At 33.5% G+C, this 24,439-nt stretch overlaps 3 protein-coding genes and 1 pseudogene across 6 annotated transcripts; 2 read left to right on the top strand and 2 right to left on the bottom strand.

Moving 5' to 3' along the window:
* The first annotated feature begins 233 nt into the window (after positions 1-233).
* Positions 234-1,912, top strand: LOC111303397 (2-methylene-furan-3-one reductase-like). Its single transcript, XM_022899632.2, has 4 exons — positions 234-569; positions 716-1,039; positions 1,126-1,285; positions 1,462-1,912. Exons 1-4 carry the CDS (start codon positions 351-353, stop codon positions 1,725-1,727), a joined length of 969 nt encoding a protein of 322 aa, XP_022755367.2. The 5' UTR covers positions 234-350; the 3' UTR covers positions 1,728-1,912.
* CER3 (Fatty acid hydroxylase superfamily) lies at positions 1,884-7,693 on the bottom strand. 2 transcript variants are annotated; one of them, XM_022899630.2, is made up of 11 exons: positions 7,369-7,693; positions 6,941-7,161; positions 6,586-6,818; positions 6,209-6,428; positions 5,312-5,442; positions 4,832-5,088; positions 4,604-4,711; positions 3,165-3,371; positions 2,834-2,944; positions 2,456-2,629; positions 1,884-2,271 (listed from the first exon to the last, which is right to left on the bottom strand). In XM_022899630.2, the coding sequence occupies exons 1-11, from the start codon at positions 7,417-7,419 to the stop codon at positions 2,089-2,091; spliced, it is 1,896 nt and encodes a 631-aa protein (XP_022755365.1). In that variant the 5' UTR covers positions 7,420-7,693; the 3' UTR covers positions 1,884-2,088. The 2 variants fall into 2 exon arrangements, with proteins under 2 accessions (XP_022755365.1, XP_022755366.1); XM_022899631.2 differs by having other exon boundaries at positions 5,321-5,442.
* A 6,787-nt stretch (positions 7,694-14,480) lies between these two features.
* Positions 14,481-17,075, top strand: LOC111304252 (WAT1-related protein At4g30420). Of its 2 annotated transcripts, XM_089742498.1 has the most exons (8): positions 14,481-14,884; positions 14,983-15,051; positions 15,155-15,271; positions 15,360-15,588; positions 15,661-15,819; positions 15,928-16,079; positions 16,256-16,504; positions 16,859-17,075. In XM_089742498.1, exons 1-7 carry the CDS (start codon positions 14,703-14,705, stop codon positions 16,482-16,484), a joined length of 1,137 nt encoding a protein of 378 aa, XP_089598624.1. In that variant the 5' UTR covers positions 14,481-14,702; the 3' UTR covers positions 16,485-16,504; positions 16,859-17,075. The 2 variants fall into 2 exon arrangements, with proteins under 2 accessions (XP_089598624.1, XP_022756523.1); XM_022900788.2 differs by lacking the exon at positions 16,859-17,075 and having other exon boundaries at positions 14,486-14,884; positions 16,256-16,820.
* A 22-nt stretch (positions 17,076-17,097) lies between these two features.
* On the bottom strand, positions 17,098-18,083 carry LOC149515475 (amino acid transporter AVT1I pseudogene; annotated as a pseudogene). Its single transcript, XR_016326843.1, has 3 exons — positions 18,034-18,083; positions 17,410-17,945; positions 17,098-17,278 (listed from the first exon to the last, which is right to left on the bottom strand). The product of XR_016326843.1 is annotated as an amino acid transporter AVT1I pseudogene (transcript).
* Positions 18,084-24,439: the final 6,356 nt, after the last annotated feature.

The raw sequence follows: 24,439 nt of genomic DNA, 5'->3' as shown, positions 1-24,439 counted from the left end.
AACCTGGTATGCTTGGCTGCAAAATGAATTTAGACATAAAATTACTGCCTATACATTATTTTAATGAAAAGTTATTCTATCCTTGTTGCATCAGCGCTTGCGTTAGCCATAATATTCAAGAACTTTATATTATTGTTTTATTTTATTGCGTGTCCAATTATCAATTTTCTTCTGTTTTCTTTGATAATTTGACTCATTCAATTACTAAAGCAGACATGATGATTAGGCACATTTATCTTCGTATAAATTCTTGCACAAAGTCTTATCAAACAACTAAGAAAAAAGGATAGATATAGTATTAAACTCCCTATATCTGCATTCTGCAATTGATAGAGCAATAAAAAATTGTGATGGATAATGTTTCAGGTGCTTCTCTTGCTTCTACAATGAAGGCTTGGATTTATGGTCAACATGGAAAACCTGAGGATGTTCTGAAACTGGACTCAAATGTTGCAACACCCCAACTTTATGAAGACCAAGTTCTTATCAAGGTTGTTGCGTCAGGGCTGAATCCAGTTGATGCCAAGAGGATGCTTGGGATATTCATACATGCCGATTCTCCCTTTCCTGTAAGTTTTTCACTTTCTTTGACAATCTTTGATTTCTTTTCTTCAGTTTGTTTTTTCTGTTAAGGGGAAATTTAGCATTTCAGAATTGCATTTTTTTTCCTGGTATATTTATTTCTTTATTCTTTTCTTACTCTTATCTTTTTCAGACTGTTCCAGGATATGATGTTGCTGTTGTGGTGGTGAAAGTGGGAAGCCAAGTTAAGAATTTGAAGGTAGAAGATGAAGTATATGGGAACATTCATGAGAAAGCCTTGGATCACCCAAAACAATATGACACTTTAGCTGAGTACACAGCCGTTGAAGAGATGCTGTTGGCTCTCAAACCAAAAAACCTGAGTTTTCATGAAGCTGCTGCACTGCCTGTTGCCATTGAAACTGCATATGAAGGACTTGAACGATCTGGGTATTCTTCTGGTAAATCTATTCTTGTCTTAGGAGGTGCTGGTGGGGTTGGCACCATGGTTATTCGGGTATATTTCTCTAAGCAAAACTTGGTTTATTTTGAAAGATTGGAACTTAGATTATTCGTATTTCTCTAATTGTCCCTCCTTATCAGCCAGCCAAGCATGTTTTTGGAGCATCCAAAGTAGCTGCTACCTCAAGCACAGGAAAACTGGAATTGTTGAAGAGCTTGGGTGCTGATTTGGCAATTGATTACACCAAGGAAAACTTTGAAGATCTTCCAGAGAAATTTGATTTAGTATATGATTGCATTGGTAAGAATATGGAATTATTGTTGCTTCCTAAAAATGAAATATGTGATGTGACTCGTGGCAATATCCATCGAAATACTTTTGTTTATATTATAATCTTGAAAGTAGCCTTTCTTAACAAAGTTTCTTGTTCTTAGACTAAGAATTAACACTATTCATGGTTAAATAAAACAAAAAAGGGCAATGTCAAAGGGCAGTGAAAGCAGTGAAAGGAAGTGGTCGTGTTGTGACAATAGCAGGGGCTGTTACTGTACCCGCATTCAAGTTCATAGTCACTTCAAATGGCGCTGTTCTAGATAAACTGAAGCCTTTCCTGGAGAGTGGGAAAGTGAAGCCAATTATTGAACCCAAAGGCATTTTTCCTTTCTCTCGAACTATGGAAGCACTTAATTATATAGAAACGGGAAGGGTTACAGGAAAAGTGGTCATATACCCAATCCCATGAAAAAAAAAAAAACTCCATTTCCAGTATGCCATATAGCCATTAGAGTATTTAATTTTCAATTATGAATTTTAAAAAGAACCAAATTCCTTGCAAAAATAAGATGAAAAATTGCAATTTGCAAATCAACCATTAAATTACACCTTTGCTCAATCAAGGTATAAATAAATATTTTAATTTATCAAGTACATATTACATGGCAGTACTTCATGTTACGATCAGTTGTAGCTAGACCATAGTTGTTTTCTTCAAACGCTGAATCATTAAAGAAAAAAAGAGACCTGTTATAACCATATATTTTCAATTTTCAAATTCAATTTCTTTTTCGTTTTTATTTTTTTTCTTCTTTCATGGTATTTATTTATCACAATGAATCTTTCTTGTTTACACTTGACACTGGCCTTAAACCATGCTTGAGAGCAGCTTCCCAGACTAGATCGATTCTATCGACATCAATGGCCCCAACTTCGTGGTGAGTCCAGCCTTCCAGCTGATGAACCACGCCTCCTGCATGGCATGCATGCACAACTCCTCTCTCCATCGTATACTGTCCCCAACATCCACCACAAACTCAAGAGTTAGGCAATTATATTTGTATATGAAAGAAAGATTCAATGATCAGACTGTTAGTTTTCATGTCACATCCGTTGCATCTGTGATGTGGGTGGAGAAGAAAAATGAAGTTCGAAGTGTAAATGAATGTTGATGATGAGAAGATTGGTGATCAGTACCTCACAATATCCAAGGCCTTCAACATCATCGGCCAACCTCATGGCTGCGAGATCACCGTAGGTGCAGTCTCTTCTGAAGGCCAAAATGGGCGGGACCACGAATTGATGGAAATGTGTTCCAGATGGTGCCCAACTCTGCTCCCTTGGTGTTATCCACTTGCCAACGATCCATGTCTTTTTCATAACGACAATTCAATCATGTTTAGTATTTAATATTTATTCTTCTTTTGCTAAACCCATATATGTTCTATATATTTTTAATATTTTGGTGTTTCCATGAGCAAAATATACAATATTATATACATTTAATTAAGGGAAATGTATACTGAAATTAATAATTCAAGAGTTGATGAGAGAGCCATTCTCATGATATCATACCTTACAATTTTGAGCAGCTTGATACTTGGTCACCTGGACAAGGTAGTCTTGGCAATCTGCTGGGGCTTCCTTTTGTATTTTTTGAAACCTTTCAGTCGATAAAGTCAACATCTGCACATTATGCCTAAGCCATCAGAAATAAATAAAACAACAGCGCATTAACCTCCCGTTAGCCACACCATCATCAAGGACGTACGCAATATTTGTCAGATCCAGCAATATACACCGTCATGCATGCATCAAATTAATTAAAGAAACATAAAATGAAAAAGATTATTCGAATATATATGACAATTAGGGTTGGCTTGTTGGTGAGAGTTACAAGACTTACAAGAACGCGTACTCTCTTTCGACAGAGGTAGAGAGCAATGGCTCTACCGAGCTTGGAAGTAGCTCCAGTTAGAAACACTTCTTTCACATCCTTAGGAATTTCATTCAGAATAACTGCAGCTGTCAAGGTATTGCCATGGACAACTCTGACTTTAAGGTCTGGATGCTTGTCAACAAAGAGCGTTCCTCCACCATTCAGAGCCTCATTCTGCACAATCATTAAACCAAATTTGTCTTTTCTTAAACCTAATAAATTAATGTTCCACAATAACAATAACAAATCCATGTAATAGCTAAATGCCCTTTTTAAGTCTTTAAACTGTGTATTTCTCAGTCTTAGGGGGTGATGCCATTAGTACTAGTTAAACCTAACAGTGATTATCATTTATTTCAGGCATTAAGACCTGCTTCGGGCATTTGATTTATTAAATCTTGAATTATACTCTTCTGGATATGTGGTAATTAATCCTAAAAAACACATTTGAATGGAGTTTAAAATTTTCATTATCCCTATATAGAATAATGTTCTATAAGTTCTTCAAATTCACAACTTGGATCATATAACTACAATTGTGCTCATTTCTAATTAGCACTAAAATCCAAAAAGGACAAGGAAAAAGATCTATGGGGTTTGGTCCAAGTGGTTTGGTTACCCTCACCATTAAGAAGGGAGGACTTTCTGGTCTCTGCATGGGTTCAAATCTTCTCCTAGAGATTTCAATGGCCTTTTAAGTTTTAACCGTAGCAAAAGGGGAGAAATTATTATATACAGGGATCTTGGAGAAGGTTGTAAGGTTAAAATAGGAGAGAGGACACTGAATTTCTGGTTGAGACAGGCTCACGAAAAGGATGGTCCTCGGCTAAAGAAATGAGTAAAAGACTGAGCAGATACGGTCGTTGGCTCATGAATGCAAGATGTAGAATTTATGGTATACCATTTCTGAAATATATAGACACAAACTTTTAATCTATCTGTTTGATCTTTCCACGTCCACTGAAACCGCAAATGATAGTGAGTTTTTTTTTTTTTTTAACATAAGAGCTTGCAATTTCCATATAAGAAATGGTTGTGAGTATTAAAATTTCAACTTTTTATAGGTTAGATATCATTTGATTATACGAATCAATTGAACTTCGATAATGAAATGCTTTGAAAGATACCAAACAGACATATAGTACACTGCCAGATCCGGAGTTAAGAATGCATTGAAAAGTCCATACCGATTTTAAATGAAGGAGATGGGCAGATTCATTTCTGATATTTATTCCTCCCAACTACTATCATGGGATAACTCCAGAGCCCAATTAAAAACATATCACACACACACACACACGTATATATATTATATATTGATTATGTTCTTTTTCTAATGTTGGATGGCAGACCAAATGTCTCCAAAGTTTAAAAGGAAAACATAAAATAAAGAAAACAATACTGACCTTATTTAATGCAGCAAGGCTAATGACCTTGACCCCTATCCTATCAGCCCTTAGAATGGCCTCCTCTATGCGCCTGTTGATGCCCCCCGTTGCAAATGGTAAGAAATACTGCAAAAAGTTAAGTTGTAATGGATTCTAGATGATTAATTGCTCAGCTCCTAATTACTCTATAGATACACTTTGCAATAATAATTTTGCCCAAACTTTTAATTTGAGTTAATAGCAAACCTGGAAGCCGAATCTAGGAACGACCCATGTCTGGTGCAAACGGCCTCTAAGATTGTAGAAAGTGAGGAGGAAGGTCTTAGACCAAGCCCACATCATTAGCATAACCATAAAAGTTTCAGGCCACATGGGCAGTAGAAAGATCCTTGTGGAAAATGGTATCGATGCGAATGATCTGAAGACAAATGGGACATGCATCGCTGAGATTACGTCCACCACATGTGCTAAGAACACAAAATCTGGTACCCTCCCTTCTTTCGCTGCATTAACGCAAATTACAAGTTAATTTCTCCATCATATCGTCATTAATCCGTCCATTTATCATTGGACCATGCATTCACCGTTCAGATAAACTGTCATTTTCAGTGTCATGCAGATGAATGCGCTTGAATCAGTATAGTTTTCAAGTCCAATGGTCGCTAAAAGAAGGATTTATGGTAAAAATTTTCATGGTTTGAGAAAAGTAAAACAAAGAACTGCAACCTCCTGAACCTGAACTGATTTTCTTGTGTAGCTGCCACGAGTTCCCGTTAAGCGTATTTCCCATTGCGTCAAACAGCGGCATGAATAGACAGAAGTTGGTCTCCATGTCTGTGTGGTGCAGGCTATGGTACCTGACGAATTGCAAACCATCCAGAAATTAGAAAACATCAAGACATTCTTTTTAAAAGTGAATTTTGCAGCCATATCCTTGTGCAACAGCAAAACAATTGTAGTCCATTTCTTTTTTGCTTTTAAAATATATAAATTGGATTGCAAGTTACAAACTTTGGGGTTAAAATTATGCTAGCTACCTCTTCTATACGGAAATTAATGGGGCCAACTAAAAATGGTACCTATTTTATCAATACAAAATACATGTCAGTTCCAGACAAGGACTTATCGAGGATACTGGACAAGCTCCTATTTTGGGCGTAACAGTTTAGTTAATGTAATAAAATCACCTTATTCAAGAAGCACTAACGTGTCTTAATGATAACTTTTAACATTTATCCTTACATATCTATGATCTAAGCTCATTGCCTGGTTTCCCAAAACTAAACCTACTTCCCGGAAGAAAACTCTGAATGAGCTTTCCTTCTCAATTTATTGGAGCTGTCACCTAAATTGCGTGTGCTTTCTAGCTGTCAGCCATAAAAATCCTGTTTCTGCTAAAAGTGGTATGATCAGTGAGAAAGGTCGCACTTAAATTAATCAACATCTAATTTCCAAGTCTAAAAATAGAATTAGGTATAGACGATAAGAAACTAGACAGGAACCAAAGTTTTGGGGAAGCATTGATGAATCTGGTTCAAAGTCTTTTTTTTTTCTGTTGGATCTCAGGAATGGAAGTTCGGTACACATTAACTGCATGAGTACGAGAGAAGGGGTATTACTTACGTGGGGGTATAAACCAAATATCTAAGGAAAGGTAACTTGTTGAAAATTTCATGGGGAACAACTTCAACATTGGAATGTCCAAGGCATCTGAGAAAATCAAATGCCAAAACATAGCCATAAATCATGCTTGTTGATCCATAACCCATCAGAATAGACCCCGTCATCGGAATTCCGATCACTATACATAATATAAGGTGCTCTAAAAGTGTTGCATGTCCAGCTGCAGCACCAAGAATTAAAAGTGAATTAATGAAGTAGACAATGAGATGTCTGAAAGTTGCTTGAATTTACTATAAGCATTTAATCAAAATTGAAATGAAGAAGAAAACACATATATATGTTTAATAAAGGGATAGATTTGAGGTCAGTGATTTTACCTGTAAAGGGATGGGGTACCGGAGATGAATGGTGAAGTGAATGATAATGGGTGAAAAGGTAGCTTTCATGGAGAAACCTATGAGCCCAATAATATAAGGGCTCCGAAATTGTGACATGCAGTAACAGTAAAGTAATAAATCCTTTTGGGTTCACGAGAGGAAGGCCATCCAAGGATGGGAAGATCATGCAGGCCATGGAAGCTAACAGAGCTTGAAGAATTATGAAATTGTCCCTGAAATGTTACAAAAAAAAAAAAAAGAACTAGAATCAATTAATCAGATGAATTTGTTGGAATTATATATTGTAAGCAGAATTTACAAGATCATATAGGCTAGAAGATATATTTTATGTTACCAGTCCCATTCTCTGTCGATCTGCTTGAAATCAATTCCTTGCTGCTTAATCCGACGATTGCGAGTTAGGAAAAGCATGTTATTGTAAGAGCTCCATAGCTGATGAATTAATCCTCTCAAAGCACATATAACGAGTATATGAAGACACCAGAGATCCTTAAGGGTATCCTCATAGATCCATGAATACAAAACTTTTGCAGCTATAGGGCCGTAAAGCATATACTTTGGCACGCACGAGGAAAAAATTGAAGGTAGAAAAACTGATATCAGTATAGTACAAATAGAGGCAGTGAAAGAGAGAGTGAAAAATCAAGTGGAAGCAGTCAAGCAACATATTACATCTGAAAACAAAATGGATATATGAATATAGTTTGACCAAATTTAAACCATAGAAAGTTGATCATTCTTCCAGGCTACAGTTTTTCGTACCTTGAAAATTCCCAAGTTCTCCCAAGGCCAAGTTGACAGAGGTGCAACCATTTTCCTGACAGTGCTACCTTGCTTTCCTCTGTTCTTTCTAATTTAACCAATAAAAAAGAAACTCTTTCCACTATATTCTTTTGCTCTTGTGAGGTCTTGCCTCTCAGCTCAATCAAATTCTAACAATATGGTGGCAAATAATTGAAGAAAGACAAATACTAGATATTCCTGAAGACAGAGAGAAGGAGAATAGTTTTCTTGGAGCCTGCCAAACTAAGTTCTCTTATCTCTCTTTGAGGCTTTGCTTCAGGACTCAAAACAACCAAGACTCCTTATAATTTTGGATCTTGGGAAGTCCTACTTATAGCTCCAAGAGAAAATCAGAATGCTGCTGTCGCTGATAAAACAACACAATAAAAATGCAGCAAAGAGTTAAAGACTCTTATCTGATGATAGTTATCTACCCGCAGTTGCCACGAAAGGTGGGGCGGTCGTCAATCATGACCCGATAAATCTATGTTCTCAACGTGTTCCCATTTCTATGGTTCGGACTGGGCACAGCTGTAATGATGGTCTAATGATCTGAAGAATTAATGGCTCGTGTGGTTGGGAGTAGGAGGATAGCGGGGGTGAAGGCGTCTGTTAAGGACCGACATGTAATTTTACTCAATCTTCACATTTTATTTTTCTCATCCTTCTTATGGATTTTTGTGCAACCGTAAACTCCAGTTGTTGAGATGCTATTTGTAAAAATATTTTCACATTAAATGTAAGAATTGACAGGTAAATCACTTCGATTTTTATAATTATTATTAAAAAATAATATTTAAAAAATATTGACAATTTGATCATTTTAAATAGATATATTATTACTTTTAATAATAATTTTAATGTGATATTAAGGGGTACTCCATAAAAATAATTCGTAAAGTGCAATGGAGAAACTATTTCATTCTCACGTGTTACACGAGATCTATACAACTAGCATCCAATTAATCAAATTCTAAGCCATTAGTTTTCAAATTAGGTGCTCATATCAATCCTTGATTGTGACAATTATGATCACGAATCATATCATAATAATCATTTTCTTGAATTTATCAAAGATTTTAATTAAAAATTAGATTGATAAGCCATAGATAATTAGGAGATCTATGATAGAGATTTTTAATGAATTCAACTTACGTATACACTCAATTTGCACTTGAATTTTATTTTATTTTTTAATTTTTTGGAGCATCCAATATGCGTGACATATTAGTTATAAAAATAAATCGTGTAGTATATTGTTTTAAGAGAAGTGAGAATATAAAAAAAAAATTAATTTTTTTAAAAAATAATAATCCATTTAAATCTCATTTAATAATTAAAAATTTTTTTAAGAAAATATGTGAACATAAATTCTAATCTATTATTGTTTTATATAAGGATTTTACGACCAAAAAAAAAAAATCTATTCAAACTCATCAAGATCAAATTTTGAAAAAAAACAAAATTGGTGATTTAGTTCATAATCCCTTCACATCAACGAAACTATTGGATTGATTTCTGCACCTAATAATAGGTAACGTTGTCAATGTCTCATATTAAATGCTACCTCAACAGGAGCACCTGTTTGCTAATCCGTTCATACTGGAGCCTCCCCTTACCAACAGCAGCTTCTTCTAAAAATAATAATAATAATAATATGATTATTATTATTATTATTATTATGATGCTGATGTAGAGTTGATTGAGAATACCTAAATTCAAATTGTACAAAATTAGTTTTAATTTAATTACATTAAATTATTTGTTCACAGTTTAATTCTAGATTGGTCTTCCTCATCTGCTCATTAAAATTAGTGATCTCCTCCCGAACAAGTGGTAGGCTTTACATAAAACTCATGTTCTATAATAAAACAATTAAAATTGAACCCGAATCTCTTTCGTTAATTTATATAATTATTTTTAAAGAATAATATCTAAATTAAAATTAAAATTACAATAATTATAATTTTTTCCTATTTTTCAACTTAAGTTTCTTTTATAAAAATAATTAAAACAATTAAAATTGAGGACCATCTTGCACTAATTCTTAATTTGGACGACTTAGCCTAATAAAACTTGCTTCGCTTAAAACCCAAGAAAGAAGAAAATAATTCAAGGATGATCGGATTCCGATAACTTGTAGTTTGGTTAGCAATACTTTTTTCAGTAATCAGCATTATTTGTCTTTTTTTTTTTTTAATTTTAATTCACATGGTGGAATTTTTTTTTATTTTTTTTTTCAAATTCTAACTATTCGAGTGCCTTACTCTTCAAAGACAGAAGGAGGATAAGTGCCATATGAAGGATTTGGTATTTTCTTGTTCGAGGATTTAAAACAGTAATTTAGTCGATCCTGGCTCCAACATTTCTTGATCGATAATCAACAAGCTTTTATTGCTCGCTGCCTAACGGCTCAACATCAACATCTTTATAATATAACACTTGTATTTTAATGGAAAATTTTAAAATGAATTTTTTAAGTGAAATTAATGAAATCTTTTATTAAAATTATTAAATTATAATTATAATTAAAAATTATAATCAATAAATTAAAATATTTTATTATATAAATTAAGTATATAAAATTTTTAAAAAAATTTTAATAAATTTTATGTACTTTTTAATAAGTAATCTGATAAAATTTTTGACATAATTTTTCCTTGTTGAATAAGTAATAATCTAACAAAATTTAATGCTCTTTGACTTTTTTTTTTTAAATGTTCAGAATTAATGATATATCACGGATGAAAAACTTTCCAATTGATAAAATCCAAAAATCACGTTACTATGGTATTTTTTTTTTTTTTATTGTGCAACAGATTATGTTCTAGAAATTTTATTCTGATACGGTATGGGATAATGATGGATGATACCATAACTCAAAATTTTTCTAAATTTAATAAGGTTTTGCCTGGCATGAGCCAGTGACAAATTGGGAAGCAAAGTTATGTAGTTTGGTATCACCCTAATATCATCGATCCTAACTTCCAACCGCAAAAATAATTAGTGAAGAGACGTACCTAGAAAAATCAGCAAAGGTTGTCAACAATAAGGGGCTGAAAAAGGGGCCATCATGGTGGAGGTCGGCCGAAGTCGATTGTGTATGCTAGATAACGATGCATACTGCTAGGCTTGAGATGAGTACACGAACATTGGTTGTTGTCCACTAGATGATCATTGATCGGATGGTAAAATAAGTCTGTTTTTGTTTTTGAACTCAAAATTTAGATCAATCGAATCTCACGTAATCACTTTTAAAATTTAATATTTAATAAGTTTTCAATTCAAATTCTCACGTAATCACTTTTAAAATTTAATATTTAATAAATTTTCAATTCAAATAAGGGGCTGGAAAAGGGGCCATCATGGTGGAAGTCCGTCGAAGTCGATTGTATATGCTAGATAACGATGCATACTGCTAGGCTTGAGATGAGTACACGAACATTGGTTGTTGTCCACTAGATGATCATTGATTGATCAGATGGTAAAATAAGTCTGTTTTTGTTTTTGAACTCAAAATTTAAATCAATCGAATCTCACGTAATCACTTTTAAAATTTAATATTTAATAAGTTTTCAATTCAAATTCTCACGTAATCACTTTTAAAATTTAATATTTAATAAATTTTCAATTCAAATAAGGGGCTGAAAAAGGGGCCATCATGGTGGAAGTCCGTCGAAGTCGATTGTATATGCTAGATAACGATGCATACTGCTAGGCTTGAGATGAGCACACGAACATTGGTTGTTGTCCACTAGATGATCATTGATCGGATGGTAAAATAAGTCTGTTTTTATTTTTAAACTCAAAGTTTAGATCAATTGAATCTTACGTAATCACTTTTAAAATTTAATATTTAATAAATTTTCAATTCAAATTTTTACATTTGTAATTTTTTTTTATTCTTATATTAGGACTTCGTTTGTTAAAAAAATAAATCTTTTTTTTTTCGTTGCTTTCATGTCAAAATCTATCATAACTAGCTTTGAGTTGATGGCCATCTAGCCTCAAACCACCATGTTAATTATCTCAATAATATAATATGGATCATGAATGAATTTAAAATGAGAAATTTTAAGAATGTTGAAAATTATAATTTTTTATTTTATCAAATAAAATAAACTTATTACTAAAATTTTAAAATGCTCTCTATAAATATTGGAATCCCTCGTCCAAACACATTGAAAATATCTAAAATTTGCTGCAAATATTTATATGAAAAAATTATTTTTTATATTATTAATGAAAATTTAAAATTTATAAATGAAATTAATAAATGTTTTTAGTTTACGGAAAAAAATTAATTAATTTTTTTAGGTCTGAACCGACGTACGTACATAATTCAGTAAGCATTGAGTGCAATCCAAATGTTGTAGCCAAAGCCCTGGCTATGGTACTCAAATTGCAGTTGTTTTTGCCTTGGAAGGACCACTCACCAAGTTTGAATGCTTGTTTGCTAGATTTTTTCAAAGCAACATTAGTTTGACCAAAACTCTGGTATGCTTGTTTGAGTTTTTTTATATATTCTAGCTATCGCCCGTGACCAAAAATTTAAGTCACAACCAGCAGGCAACCACTTTCCATTAGTTGCTGGTGCCTTTCGTGTTAAATTGTTCCTAACCTCTTGCCTTCCAAAGCATTTATAGAAAATCGATTCTTATTTATTTAATTATAAAAATTTTATCAATTTTTTTAGTAAAAATACTTATGTAATGCATTTATCAAAATTTATTAAAATTTTTTTTATTTTATACACTTTATTTATGTAATAAAACCTTTAAATTTATCGATTTTAATTTTTAATTTAATTATTTTTAATAAAAAATATAAAAAATCGCTTAAAGAATGTTATGCATTGTACATTCTAAATATACACAAAAACACATTTTTTTCTAATTTCCTTGCATTTCAACTTAAAAGAGAAAGAGAATATCAATAGTTCTTTATTCCGTTATTAAACAAGATGAAGTTGCGATTGTGAATTAAGAACAAACTCTGTCAATTTAAACCTTGGTATGTATTCTTGTAAGAAAGGTCTCGTAACGGTCACAAACCAAACAATAATTTCACTAGTTAATGGTATAATTAAATTACAATATTCCTCCACCAGCTAATTTGGACTAGATCTGTTCATAGCAATAATGTGATTTAATAATAATATAATAATTATTCTAAAAGATGAAGTCTAGATCTTAAATGTTATACCCAAAATTTTAAATATGAAGTTTAGATCTTAAATGTTATATCCAAAATTTTACTTCATTTAAACGAATTTTTAATTTATTAACTTAATAATCACGTCTGAATGTATTTATGAGTTAAATTGAGTTTGGTTCGGTTCATATTCATATTTGATATTAATAATTTATATATTTATTTAGGTTTAATTCGATTTAATATTTCGGATCTTAAAATTTTTTCAAATATGGTCTAAATTAAAAAAAAATTCCAAACTCATCAATTAAATCTAATTAATATAATAAAAATTAAGAAAATCTTTTTTTAAATAAAATATAAAAATTTAAATTTAAATATATACTCATATAATTATAATATTTTAATTATATATTTTATTTGAGCTAATCATGTCAAACTCGAACTTTTTTTTTTGTTTAAGACTTGTTCCAAAATTTAAATAAATTTAAAAATTATACCCAAACTCATTTAACGAATTTTAATTTTTTATTTAAGTACTCTCAAAACTTAAATGGACTTTCATGTTTAAACGGATAATCTTACTCTTAAATAAATTTATTCATATTCAAACCCTATCAAATTTCAAATTAATTTTCAGATTTCAACAAATAGCTTAATGTTGATCAGGACTAGATCTAATATAAAGTATTTCATGAGAATACTATAGCATTTTTTATATCATTTTGGATTGAATTAAAAAAAAAAAAAGATAAAAACTTATTTAGATTTTGGGAATATGGGGTTTTTTTTTTTTGTATCATTTTGGTTTATTTAAGTGGGTCAAATGAGAATATTTTGCAAGGTGTAAACATGGTGATTAAGCTGTAATTGAAACAACACAAAGGAGCGGACTATGCGTGTACCTGCTGAACATGGTGACAACTATTTGCCGATTCCAGAGAGGAGGAACATATTTCTTTCTTTTCTACTATCTCCTTGAATTTTTCTATGAGCAAAACCCCCGCACCAGAAGTACCTAGAATGACCCCCTCTCACACTCTCACTGCCAACAGAGACCACATGCAAATTCACGTTTCATCTTTGTCTGCTTTGCCAAGCTGCAATATTAATTATCAGCTTTATTGCCACTTGCTGTCTTCAGGTTTTGATCCAAAGCCAAGCCCAAATCCTTAAAGATAATTTTTTTTACTTTGTACGCTGACCAAATTGTTAAAACAATATTGATTTGAAACTCATGAATTAATCGAGTTGATTCTTTTAAATACTTTTAAGGATATGATTCTTTTTTTGTAGGCTGACCAAATTATTAAAACAATAGTGATTTGAAACTTATGAATTAATTGAGTTCGTTTTTATAAACATTTTTAAGAATATGATTTTTTTAATATGAGATGATTTAAATAATATTCAAAGCAATGGTCACATAAATTTTTAAACTTGATTGAATTTGTTTGTTCTTGCGATTGATAGCGTTCAACTTGGAGAGACACCGTAAATCTGCTTACGAATTTCTGAGGGGTTAAGGTTTCTTCGCTTTCGAATTGGTGCCAAATGACTTAGAAACTCTTTATTTATAATGCTAAGACTATGCTGAGAGAGTTTCAAAAGAATTTAATCACTTTAATTTTAAATTAATTGGAAATAATGAAGAAGATTTATAGATAGAATTTAATTGGATGATTCATGAATTCTTAAAATTTGACAGATGAAATCATGAATTTTCATTTTAATTTATCAAACAAATGATTTTGATGAATCTTCAATTAGTTTATTTAACTAATTATTTAATTTAATTGATTAAAACATTTTTACCAATTTTTTTATGTCTACAATATAATTGATTTTATTATTAGTAAATCATATTTTTCACTTCTTCAATATTATTAATTAAATTTTGTTATAAAACACTCTAGTTAATTTTATTACAGAACATTATTACCTGGACATTTCTATTAATTAAGAAGCATTTATACTCATTTCTATATTTACAAACTCAGGCTTGTCTGGAGGCCTTTTTATACCTAGGACCATCACAACTTTTGCCAACGCTTGAACAAAACAAGCTCTTAATTCTCTTTCTCTGATCCCTCTCTCACATCTGTTAATTTTATTGGTGTTGGAGAAAACAAAATCATTGTAAATTAAGCGATAGGGATATGGGTGACTGGAGGGAAGATTACAAGCCCGCTATGGCTATGGTGGGATTGCAGTTCGGTTACGCGGCGGTTGCACTGGTCACCAGAGCAGCTATGTTGCAAGGAATGAGTCCAAGAGTCCTTGTGGTTTACAGGCAAGCCGTGGCAACTTTGGCAGTGGCACCAATAGCTTATCTCTCGAGGTGCTTCAATTTCCAACATGTATCTCTCTCTCAAACATGCATGTATATTTGATGTATATTAACGAATATCTCACTCTCACTCTCACCTTTGTCTACAGGAGAAAATCAGGTGGATCTTCTATGGGATTAAGGAGCTTTTCTTTGATATTTTTGGCCTCATTTATAGGGTAGTTTTTCTTTCTGTCTATTTATTTCCTTTCCTTCTTTTCTATATATATATTTTCCAATTTCAGATATGGATTTTCTCTGTTTTACACCGACCTGGCACAGTGTGACAATCAATCAGAATATCTACTATGAGGGTCTATATTTGGCCACTTCATCAATGGCAAGTGCAATGGGAAATCTAGTCCCTGCCATCACTTTTGTAATGGCATCCGTTGCTGGGTACGTGATTGCTGAAAATAGTTTGTCTTCTCAACTAATATCATATAGAAATCATTTACCATTTTTTCTTGGCTCTGTAATTCCATAGATTAGAAAAGGTTAATGTTCGAAGCTTGAGAAGTATTGCCAAAATAGCTGGCACGGTCACCTGTGTCACTGGAGCCTTTTTCATGACATTGCTTAGGGGCCCCAAGCTACTTAATGAACAAATTTTACCAGCAAAATCCTTTTTTGAACCGGAAGGTGAGCACTGGTTGCTGGGTTGTCTATTTCTCTTTGGAAGCGCTTCTTGCTGGTCTCTTTGGCTGATTTTGCAGGTATTTGGATCCAATAGTTCCCTTCACCTGTCTGACATTTCAATCACTAATGTTATTATAATTTTCTAACAGGTTCCTGCTTCAGCCAGCTATCCTGACCACGTTTCTTTAACCGCCTGGATGTGTTTCTTTGGAACATTGCAGTCAGCAGCAGTTACACTGTTTTTAGAGCCAGACCTGGAAGCCTGGACCCTCCATTCCAGTTTTGAGCTTGTTTGTTGTCTTTTTGTAGTATGTAGTTTGATAATTTGCAGCCGAAAAATGAATTCTGTTCACTTACTGTTATACAATGCAAATTACATCCTAAGTAACTAACCAGGCGAACTGGCATATCCATAGGGAATCTTCGGATCCGGGCTCTCATTCTTCGTTCAAGCCTGGTGCATTGCGCAAAGGGGTCCCCTCTTCTCTGCCATGTTCAATCCTTTATGTACAGTCATTGTGACCATATTGGCCGCTTTGCTGTTGCACGAGGAAATTTATACGGGCAGGTAGAGTAAGCTTAAGCAATTAGATTTAAGAACATGATGAGATGAGTTTGGTATTTCTCTTAGAGTCCAGATGGATGATCTGGATCCGAGAGTTCTCCACAAAGTTTCTTCTTATTATATTTGTTATTTTCTCATGTAGTATTTTATGGTTCATTTTTGTTTCTGTTTCATTTCAGTCTGATAGGTGCAGTTGGTGTTATTGGTGGCTTATATCTTGTGCTATGGGGAAAAGCCAAAGACTTACAAGTGATCAATAAAGAAACAGATCCAGAGTCCCAAAATGATCAGAAATCAACCATGAAGACGAGTCTGATAGATGAGTCTCAGCAGACAAGTTCTAAACATGACTTGGAAGAACCCCTTTTGTCTGATAAATCTACCAATACAAATGAATATAAACCATAACATACAAATATGGAAATAAGGTGATCAGTGGCCACTAGCATTTAAAAAGAGTTTTTATTTGGTTAATCAACAATGTATTTCCTTGGTTCAACACACTGTTGATTCAAATTAATTATGTGAAATGTTGTATGTTATGGTTCAAAACCCCATAAATCTTGATTGAAGTTGTTTGGAGGATAATATACATAACTGTCAATTTTGAAATTCCTTGTCTTTTTGTAATTTGAACAGTTTCATTGTTATCTCGCCGCATCACTAGATCAATTACATTATTGGTTTTTTGGCAGGCTATGATTTTTTTTATTATGGTATCTTTTGTCTTAGTCAATTATTTTTTTGTTTTATCACAACTGACAACCCAAAACTTATAACAGCTTGTGTGGTATGAAGAATACTAAGGCAAGAATGAATGAAACTATGCATTTCAAGTTCCAGACATGCTTTACGGTTTGACTAATAGATGATTATGTACTCATCGATCCAACGACAAGACCTGCTGTGGACTTCAAAGGTCTTCAAGAAGCAGAGACAAGGATGGGAAACACATAAAACAAGAGCTGCTCCAGAGAGAAAGAGACATCACAGAGTGAAAAGATGGAAATACAACAGCTAGAACTACAGTGCTAATTAGTATAGACACTCTGATAGAAGATATTTATTGCCTTTCTACCTCTGTATTTGGCTGGCCGATTCAGTGTTACTTGTGATTGAACATTCTGCCCATAAGTAAGGTATCCAAATGCTTCCATGGACATATAGGTGATGGTGCAGATAACAAAACTTGTGAGTAAAACCTGTAAATAACACAAAAGAGAAAAAAGAAGTCTAGAATTATTTACATTTGATCATAAGGTTTAAAATCATCAAAATTTCCATAGATTCAGTTTACTAATTCAAAATAAACACCGAACACACCAAATCATACCTTAGAAAACTGGATTTTCCTCCTCATAGAACCATAAATTGGAGGGAACATAATGTGTACAGATTAACTGCTGTTGGAATTCCACTAAAGTTTATAAGCCTTCCCTTGCTATGAAATCCAGTCCCTTTATCAGCCCGACACAAAAAAACACAGAAAACAATAACCAGGGAAGAAAGCACCCCCCCACCATCCGAAACATATGATAAGGCACTCAAATCATTCAGCCACGTGGATGGCAGTATAGCGATACCTGAAAAATAACAAAAGAAAGCCTGCCATCTGGAGACAGCTTGTGCAAATTGTCTCCTTCCAAGATCAAAAAGCCAGTGGCAACAAAGAAAAGCACTAGGCAGATTAAAAGAGAGGCGATGACTCTTCCTTTGCGACCAAAAACATGACCCGCAATATCAATGTAGTTTCTGATATCAGGGTTTGCCTCCATGCATCGCCTTATCAGGAGTCCAGTAAAACAAGCTGCAGCCGCTATTAGGATGAGAAGAACCAAGTTTAACCACCCTCCTGAGGAGAGCGCATATGGAATTTATAATATGCCAATACCTGAGGGTCAAGCCGTATACAAATGTACCAAAATAAGCTTAATAGAGGTTTAGCAGAGTATCAAACATGTCTGTACCAGGGAAAAAGACTCTCTTGATACAATTTACAGCCACCATTCAAATACCTAAAGTTCATTTTACTTGTCCAGTATCGAAATAGTAAAAAAAACCAAGTTGAATATGGCAAAGGGTATAGAGTTGAGTACCCGAAAGCGCGTTTATGCCATTAATGCAGGTCTCGAGGAAGCTAATCAGCTGTTCTTGGGAAGGGACATCCTCCATGGAGTAATTAAATAAGGATATTACAACAGGCAATTTGATGCAACAGGAAATTACCACGCTACTCCAACACCTTTGTTACACTATTGGACTAGGGGTGGAGCTCAAAGTGGGAAAAGATAAAGTGATTGAACAATCAAGGATCTCCAGGGAAGTACAAATGCCAATAAGGCAATATCTGATTCAACTATTTTTCAAGGGGATTCAACATTTATTATTGTAAACTACGATGTCCCATAAAAAAGTGCCTCAGATTCGGGTTTTAAATTTTAATTTGAAATTTTAGTATTCGGTTAGGATTAAATTGATTTTTTTTATTCAGTTCAAATCAAATTAAAATATTAAATATATATATATATATATATATATATTAAGTTCGAATCAGATTTCAAATTGAGAGATAAAAAATAAAAAAAAAATTGAATTGAACCGAATTATATATTTTTTTAGTTTTTATATATTTTTTTTAATTTTTATAAAATAAAAATAATAATTTTATATCAAAATTTCCTTAAATATATTAAAATAATATATAAAAATTAAAGATTAAAAATCGATAAACCGAATCAAATCGATAAAATTCGATTCAGTTTGGGTCAAATTAAAATGAAAGTTCGATTCGAATTTGTAGACACCCAATTGGGTCCAGGCCCAGATCAATTGGGCTTGGCCCAATGAGTAAGGCCCAATTCAATTGTAACCCTATATTTTTTTTTCTTCTTTTGTATTTTATTATTTATTATTATTATTATATATTAATATATGTATATCTTTATTTATTTATTTATTTATTTTCTATTAATATTTATATGTATTGTATTTATATAGTTATATATATTATTATTTTTTTATTATTTTTTTTTTCTCTTTTTCTTGTAATATTTTTTTTTGGTTTATCTTATTGTATCCCTAATTATCTGTTAATAAATTTTTTTTTCTTTCTCTTTTCTTGATCCGTATCTGATTCTTTTCTAATTATCTATTATTATTTTTTTATTTGATTTTTATTTTTGGAGGGCTGAGATTGAAGTTGAAGAATCCCACTGGGAATGAGAATTCAATCAGAAGAGTCCAGTTGGATTCAAAGATTGAATTCCCGTCCAAGGAGGAATTGAGATTGATCAGGAACTCTTGATCAATCCCTATATAAAGGACCCCTGGAACAGATGCAAACACACACAGAAAATAGTAAGCAAAGCTACTGATTTGAGAGAAAATGAGGCGTATAGGAAGCTAAGAAAAGTTTAGGAGTGTTCTGGGAGTGAGAAAAAATTTTTAGAAATTTTTGGCGAAAAATTTTTCTGGAAATTTCTGAGAAATTTCCAGATTTCGAAGAAAATTCTGGCAAAATTTGAATTTTTCGGCAATAATTCTGGCGAACATTGAAGTTTCCGGCGACCTGCTCAGTTTCCGACGAAGAATCCCAAAAATCGATCATATTCCGACCAACTTTCGGTGAAATTTCCAGATTCCGGCAATATTTTTCAGAATCCGGCACCGGTGTTCTTCAGCTTTTAGAGAGAAGGGAGAGGAAAAGGAAAGAAGAGAGAGAGAAGGGAGGAGTGTTCTGTCGAAAAACGAAGGGGATTGCCTTTTATACCCTCCCAAAACGACGTCGTTTTGGCCTTAAGTAACCAGAGAATCCGCGCGTTTTGTCGAATCCGACCCGACCCGAGCGTCGACCCGCTTTCCTGACCCGCGCGTGCTGCCCCTCCTCCGAGCCGAGCCGCGCCAAGCTGCCAAGCCGCTCCCCCGAGCCGTTTCCCTGCCTTGAGCCGAGCCGAGCCGATAGCCGAGCCGCTCCAGGTTTTTTTTTTTTTATATATTTATTTATTTATTAGATTAGGTTTATCTAATATTTTTTTTATCTTTATTTTATTTTTTATTTCTGTTTTACTTTTCTTTATTTATTTTTATTTTTATTTATCTTTTTATTATTCTATTTTCTTTAAATAAAAATGAAAATTTCCAAAAAAAAAATATTTTTAGGGAAAAATTGAAAGTATCAATTTTCCTTAAAAATAAATTTCAAAAAGGGTTTTTGAGGAAAAGTTGAAAGTATCAATTTTCCTTGGAAATCAAAGTTTCAAAAACAAATATTTTTGAGGAAAAGTTGAAAGTATCAATTTTCCTTAGAAATAAATTTCCAAAAAATATTTTTGGGGAAAAGTTGAAAGTATCAATTTTCCTTAAAAATAAATTTTCAAAAAAAAGATTTTTAAGGAAAAGTTGAAAGTATCAATTTTCCTTGGAAATCAAAGTTTCAAAAAAAAAAATTTTTTGGGAAAAGTTGAAAGTATCAATTTTTCTTACACAAGAACAATCCTTATTTCCTTCCTTTTTATTTTGACTTTGATTTTGATTTTTCTTTAACTAATCCGACGACGGAGCCTCTGCAAGTAAAACAATAGTTTTTCTTGTATACTCCTGAGGTGAGAGAATTTTTTCAATTTTTTGCTAAAAGTATTAGAGTCAATTGAGAATAATTTTCAACAATTAATTACTTGGTAAAATTTTAAGGCTTATTGGATAACACAAATTTAAGTTGGTACCATCTTTTGATGGGCGTTGTGAGGGTGCTATAACCTTCCTCACACGTAATCGAACTCCCGAACCCTGTTCTGGTTAGCAGACCTGAACCTATTCTTTTAGGGACCCTTAAACTTAGGTGTCCCCTGAAAAGACAGATTCTTTAGGTAACCAATCGCACCTAGATAAAAAAGATTAGTGGTGACTCCTTTAAGTCAATATCTAACGATAGATCCCCGGATCTAGACGTTATGACAGCTTGGCGACTCCGCTGGGGACCTTGAGAGTCAGGCCAACAAATAATTTGTGTTATCCAAAAGCCAAATGAAATTGAACCTTGTTGTATATATGTGTTGTTATTCATTCATGTTTTATTTACTTTGTTAATTATGTCATTCATGTGCATGTGCATAACATGAGCTCTACACCCGAGCTCCGTCCCTCTAGGAGGGAGTAAAGTACCTATTGCTTTCGTGAGGTCTAATACCTCCGCAGTGGCTAGCAAAATACTCCCACTCAAATTGAACATTTTTCGCTTGTAGCCTGTAATGGGTGAGGATTAGGGTACCTTACTAGTCTGTAATGGACAGGGATGTAAGGAGCAATTTGAGGACCTTTAGACTCTGACCTTAAAACCGCATGTAGTGAACTTTAAGAGTGCCTACACCTAGGATAGAGCTTTTTCTACCCAATGATAGATATACCCTAAAATTAGGACACAAAAAGGGTGTTTATCTAATCATTTTGATTGCTTAATTTTGTGTATTATTTTTGTCATATGTAACATTATGCATCAACATCACTTACGTTTCATCCAAGGAACTAACTATGTTGTTTGTCTGATTGTATGCATATGTATTCTTTTCATGATCATGTTTTAACACAATCATTTGCATTCATTTCATACTAGATTTCATTCAAAAAATGTACATTTCATTTGTGTATCAAAGCATCAGACATAAGGCACAGCATAACATTTCTAATCATAAGTATAGTACTCAAGGTCCGAGGATAGCTCCATCTAGCGAAAATCCTGCTCATCCATACAACACAAGATCCAGAGCAAGACAAATGGAAGAAGAAAGTTCTCATAGATTTGAAAAGCTAGAAAAAGCTCAGGAGAAGATTGAAAGTGAACTAAGCAAGATTCTGGAGGCCCTCAATAATATGAATAAAGAAAAAGGAGTTGAAGGAAGTACAAGCCAGCAAGAAGTGGCTGACCTTTTATACCCTTCAGGTTTTAGCCCACCTCAAGCCCAGTCTGCTCAAGAGGCCCCGTCACAACACTTTGCATATCCAACATATCTTGGAATGCCATCGACTTTCAACCCAGGGCAGTATAATAGCTATATAAATCCTGTCTTCACTGAAAAGGTAGCAGAACCAATTCTTGATCTAGATGATTTAAAAGAGAAGAAAAAGGAAAAGATAAGGGTGAAAGCTGAGGAAAGCTCTAAAATTAGCATGCTAGAGCAGAGGTTACGGGCTGTGAAAGGATTTAGCTGTTATGGGTCAGTTGATGCTGCTGGGCTCTACCTAGTTCCTGATGTGGTTATCCCCCATAAGTTTAAAGTACCGAAGTTTGAAAAATATGACGGTACAAAGTGCCCCAAAACCCACATCACCATGTATTATAGAAAGATGGTAGCTCATACACATGATGAAAAACTCTTGATGCATGTCTTTCAGGATAGCCTTACTGGCTCTGCTGCCAGGTGGTATGTTCAGTTGGATAGGACCCACATTCGCTCTTGGAGCGATATGGCTCATGACTTCATCAGTCAATATCGACACATCATCGATTTGGCCCCTGATCGTTTATCTTTACAAAATCTAGAGAAAAAGTCAAATGAATCTTTTAAAAAGTATGCCCAGAGGTGGAAGGATATTGTTTTTCAAGTACAACCTCCTTTGACTGAGAAAGAAACTACAATGTTATTTGTCAGTACTTTGAAGCATCCCTATTATGAAAAGATGATAAGGAATGCAACTAAGAATTTTGTCAACATGGTGATCTCTGGAGAAATTATTGAAAGTGCCATAAAAAATGGCAAGTTGAGAGGAGGAAAAACCAAGAAGACATCAGAAAAGAAAGAAGCTGAAGCTCAAGCTGTGAGCTTTGATAGACAATAATTCGGGGATTATCAACCCTATCCATCCCAAGGTTACTCTCCATACTATCCTGCTATGAATAATGCCTCATCCTACCCATACCAGCTAGCCCCACAACCATCTTATTCATCCACTTACCACCTTAACATTCAAGCTCCTGTAAGAACCCAAATTCGTCCTACTAACCCAGCAAGTGTCTCACGAGAACAACAGACTACTCGAGAAAAACCTGTATTTGATCCAATCCCTATGACTTATACAAAGTTATATCGAGAACTCTATAATAGCCACTTGATTGTCCCCAGCCATGTGGAACCACTTAAACCACCCTATCCAAAGTGGTATGATCCTACAGGCCGTTGTGACTACCATTATGGAATTACTGGCCATTCTACTGAAAATTACACTGCTTTAAAGTATAAGGTGCAATGATTGATCAATGATGGAATGGTAAGTTTTGATCAAGGAAAAGCAACAGCACCTAATGTTAGTGTACTGAGCGAAAGTCAAGAACAGAAAGGATCCGGAGATTCACAATGAATTGAGGGGCAAGATGTCAATAGAGATTCTTCACCTAATCGCATAGGGGGACAATTTTAAAAATGGAGATAAGGCTGGTTGAAGGTTTCTTCTGTCATTTTGGGATTTCTTTTCAAACAATGTTAGATTTTTTTTTTTGCAATATGACTTCACTTGTTATCATTTTAATAAAGGCAAGTCAATGCATTTCATTACATTTTTCTCTTTCACTTGACCATTACTCCATGCTTTGTTACCTTTCATAACTTTATACTCCCTTTCTTAGATTTCAGATGATGAATATTTAGACAATGATAACAATAATTCTGGGATTTAATTTTGAGAACTCATCCACGTCAATGTGAGAAGATGATTTGAGCAAAAAGTAAGCTGTTACTGAAGGTGAAATAGATATGTCTTGAAGGTGTGCAATCTTTTATACAAGTTCATGAGCTTTGTTCAATAGATGATGTTCAAGAAAGGTATTCACAATTGAGATGAAAAATGGCCATCTTTCTTTTACCATTTGAAAAATCATTTATTGTTACCCCTTTGAGCTTATCATTATTTTTTAAGAACCCGAACCAAGGATCACCCGCTACATTGGAGGGTAAATTTTGAAAAAAAAAAGAAAAAAAAACACCACAAAAGGTCTTAAAAATGGAAAGAGAAAGAAAAACAAAAGAAAAATAAAAGCCACACATGACTTGGGGCAAAGTAATGAGAATCCTTTGTGTGAGAAAAGAGAAAAGTAGTGAAATGATGTGGGGGCAAAATGCCAAGCTGCATCAAATGATCATTCGGTCTTGAACCTTTTTAATATATGTTTTGAGCCTATTATATCCATTTTTTTTATGACCCTTCACCTTGGCCTACATTACAACCTTGAAAAGTCCATTTAGATCAAGTGTGAATAATCAATTTGAATGATCATATGTTGGGCGAAGGCATGCTCATGAGGAAGCAATGGAATCATGCTACATTACTCTAAAGTTTGATGTATGAGGGATATCAACAATAGATGAAAAATGAGG

Source organism: Durio zibethinus, chromosome 13 (genome assembly GCF_047325235.1).
Source record: "Durio zibethinus cultivar Kanyao isolate XHJ-2024 chromosome 13, ASM4732523v1, whole genome shotgun sequence".
In the NCBI taxonomy this organism is placed as follows: Eukaryota; Viridiplantae; Streptophyta; class Magnoliopsida; order Malvales; family Malvaceae; genus Durio; species Durio zibethinus.
This window is presented reverse-complemented; position numbering and strand designations above follow the sequence as displayed.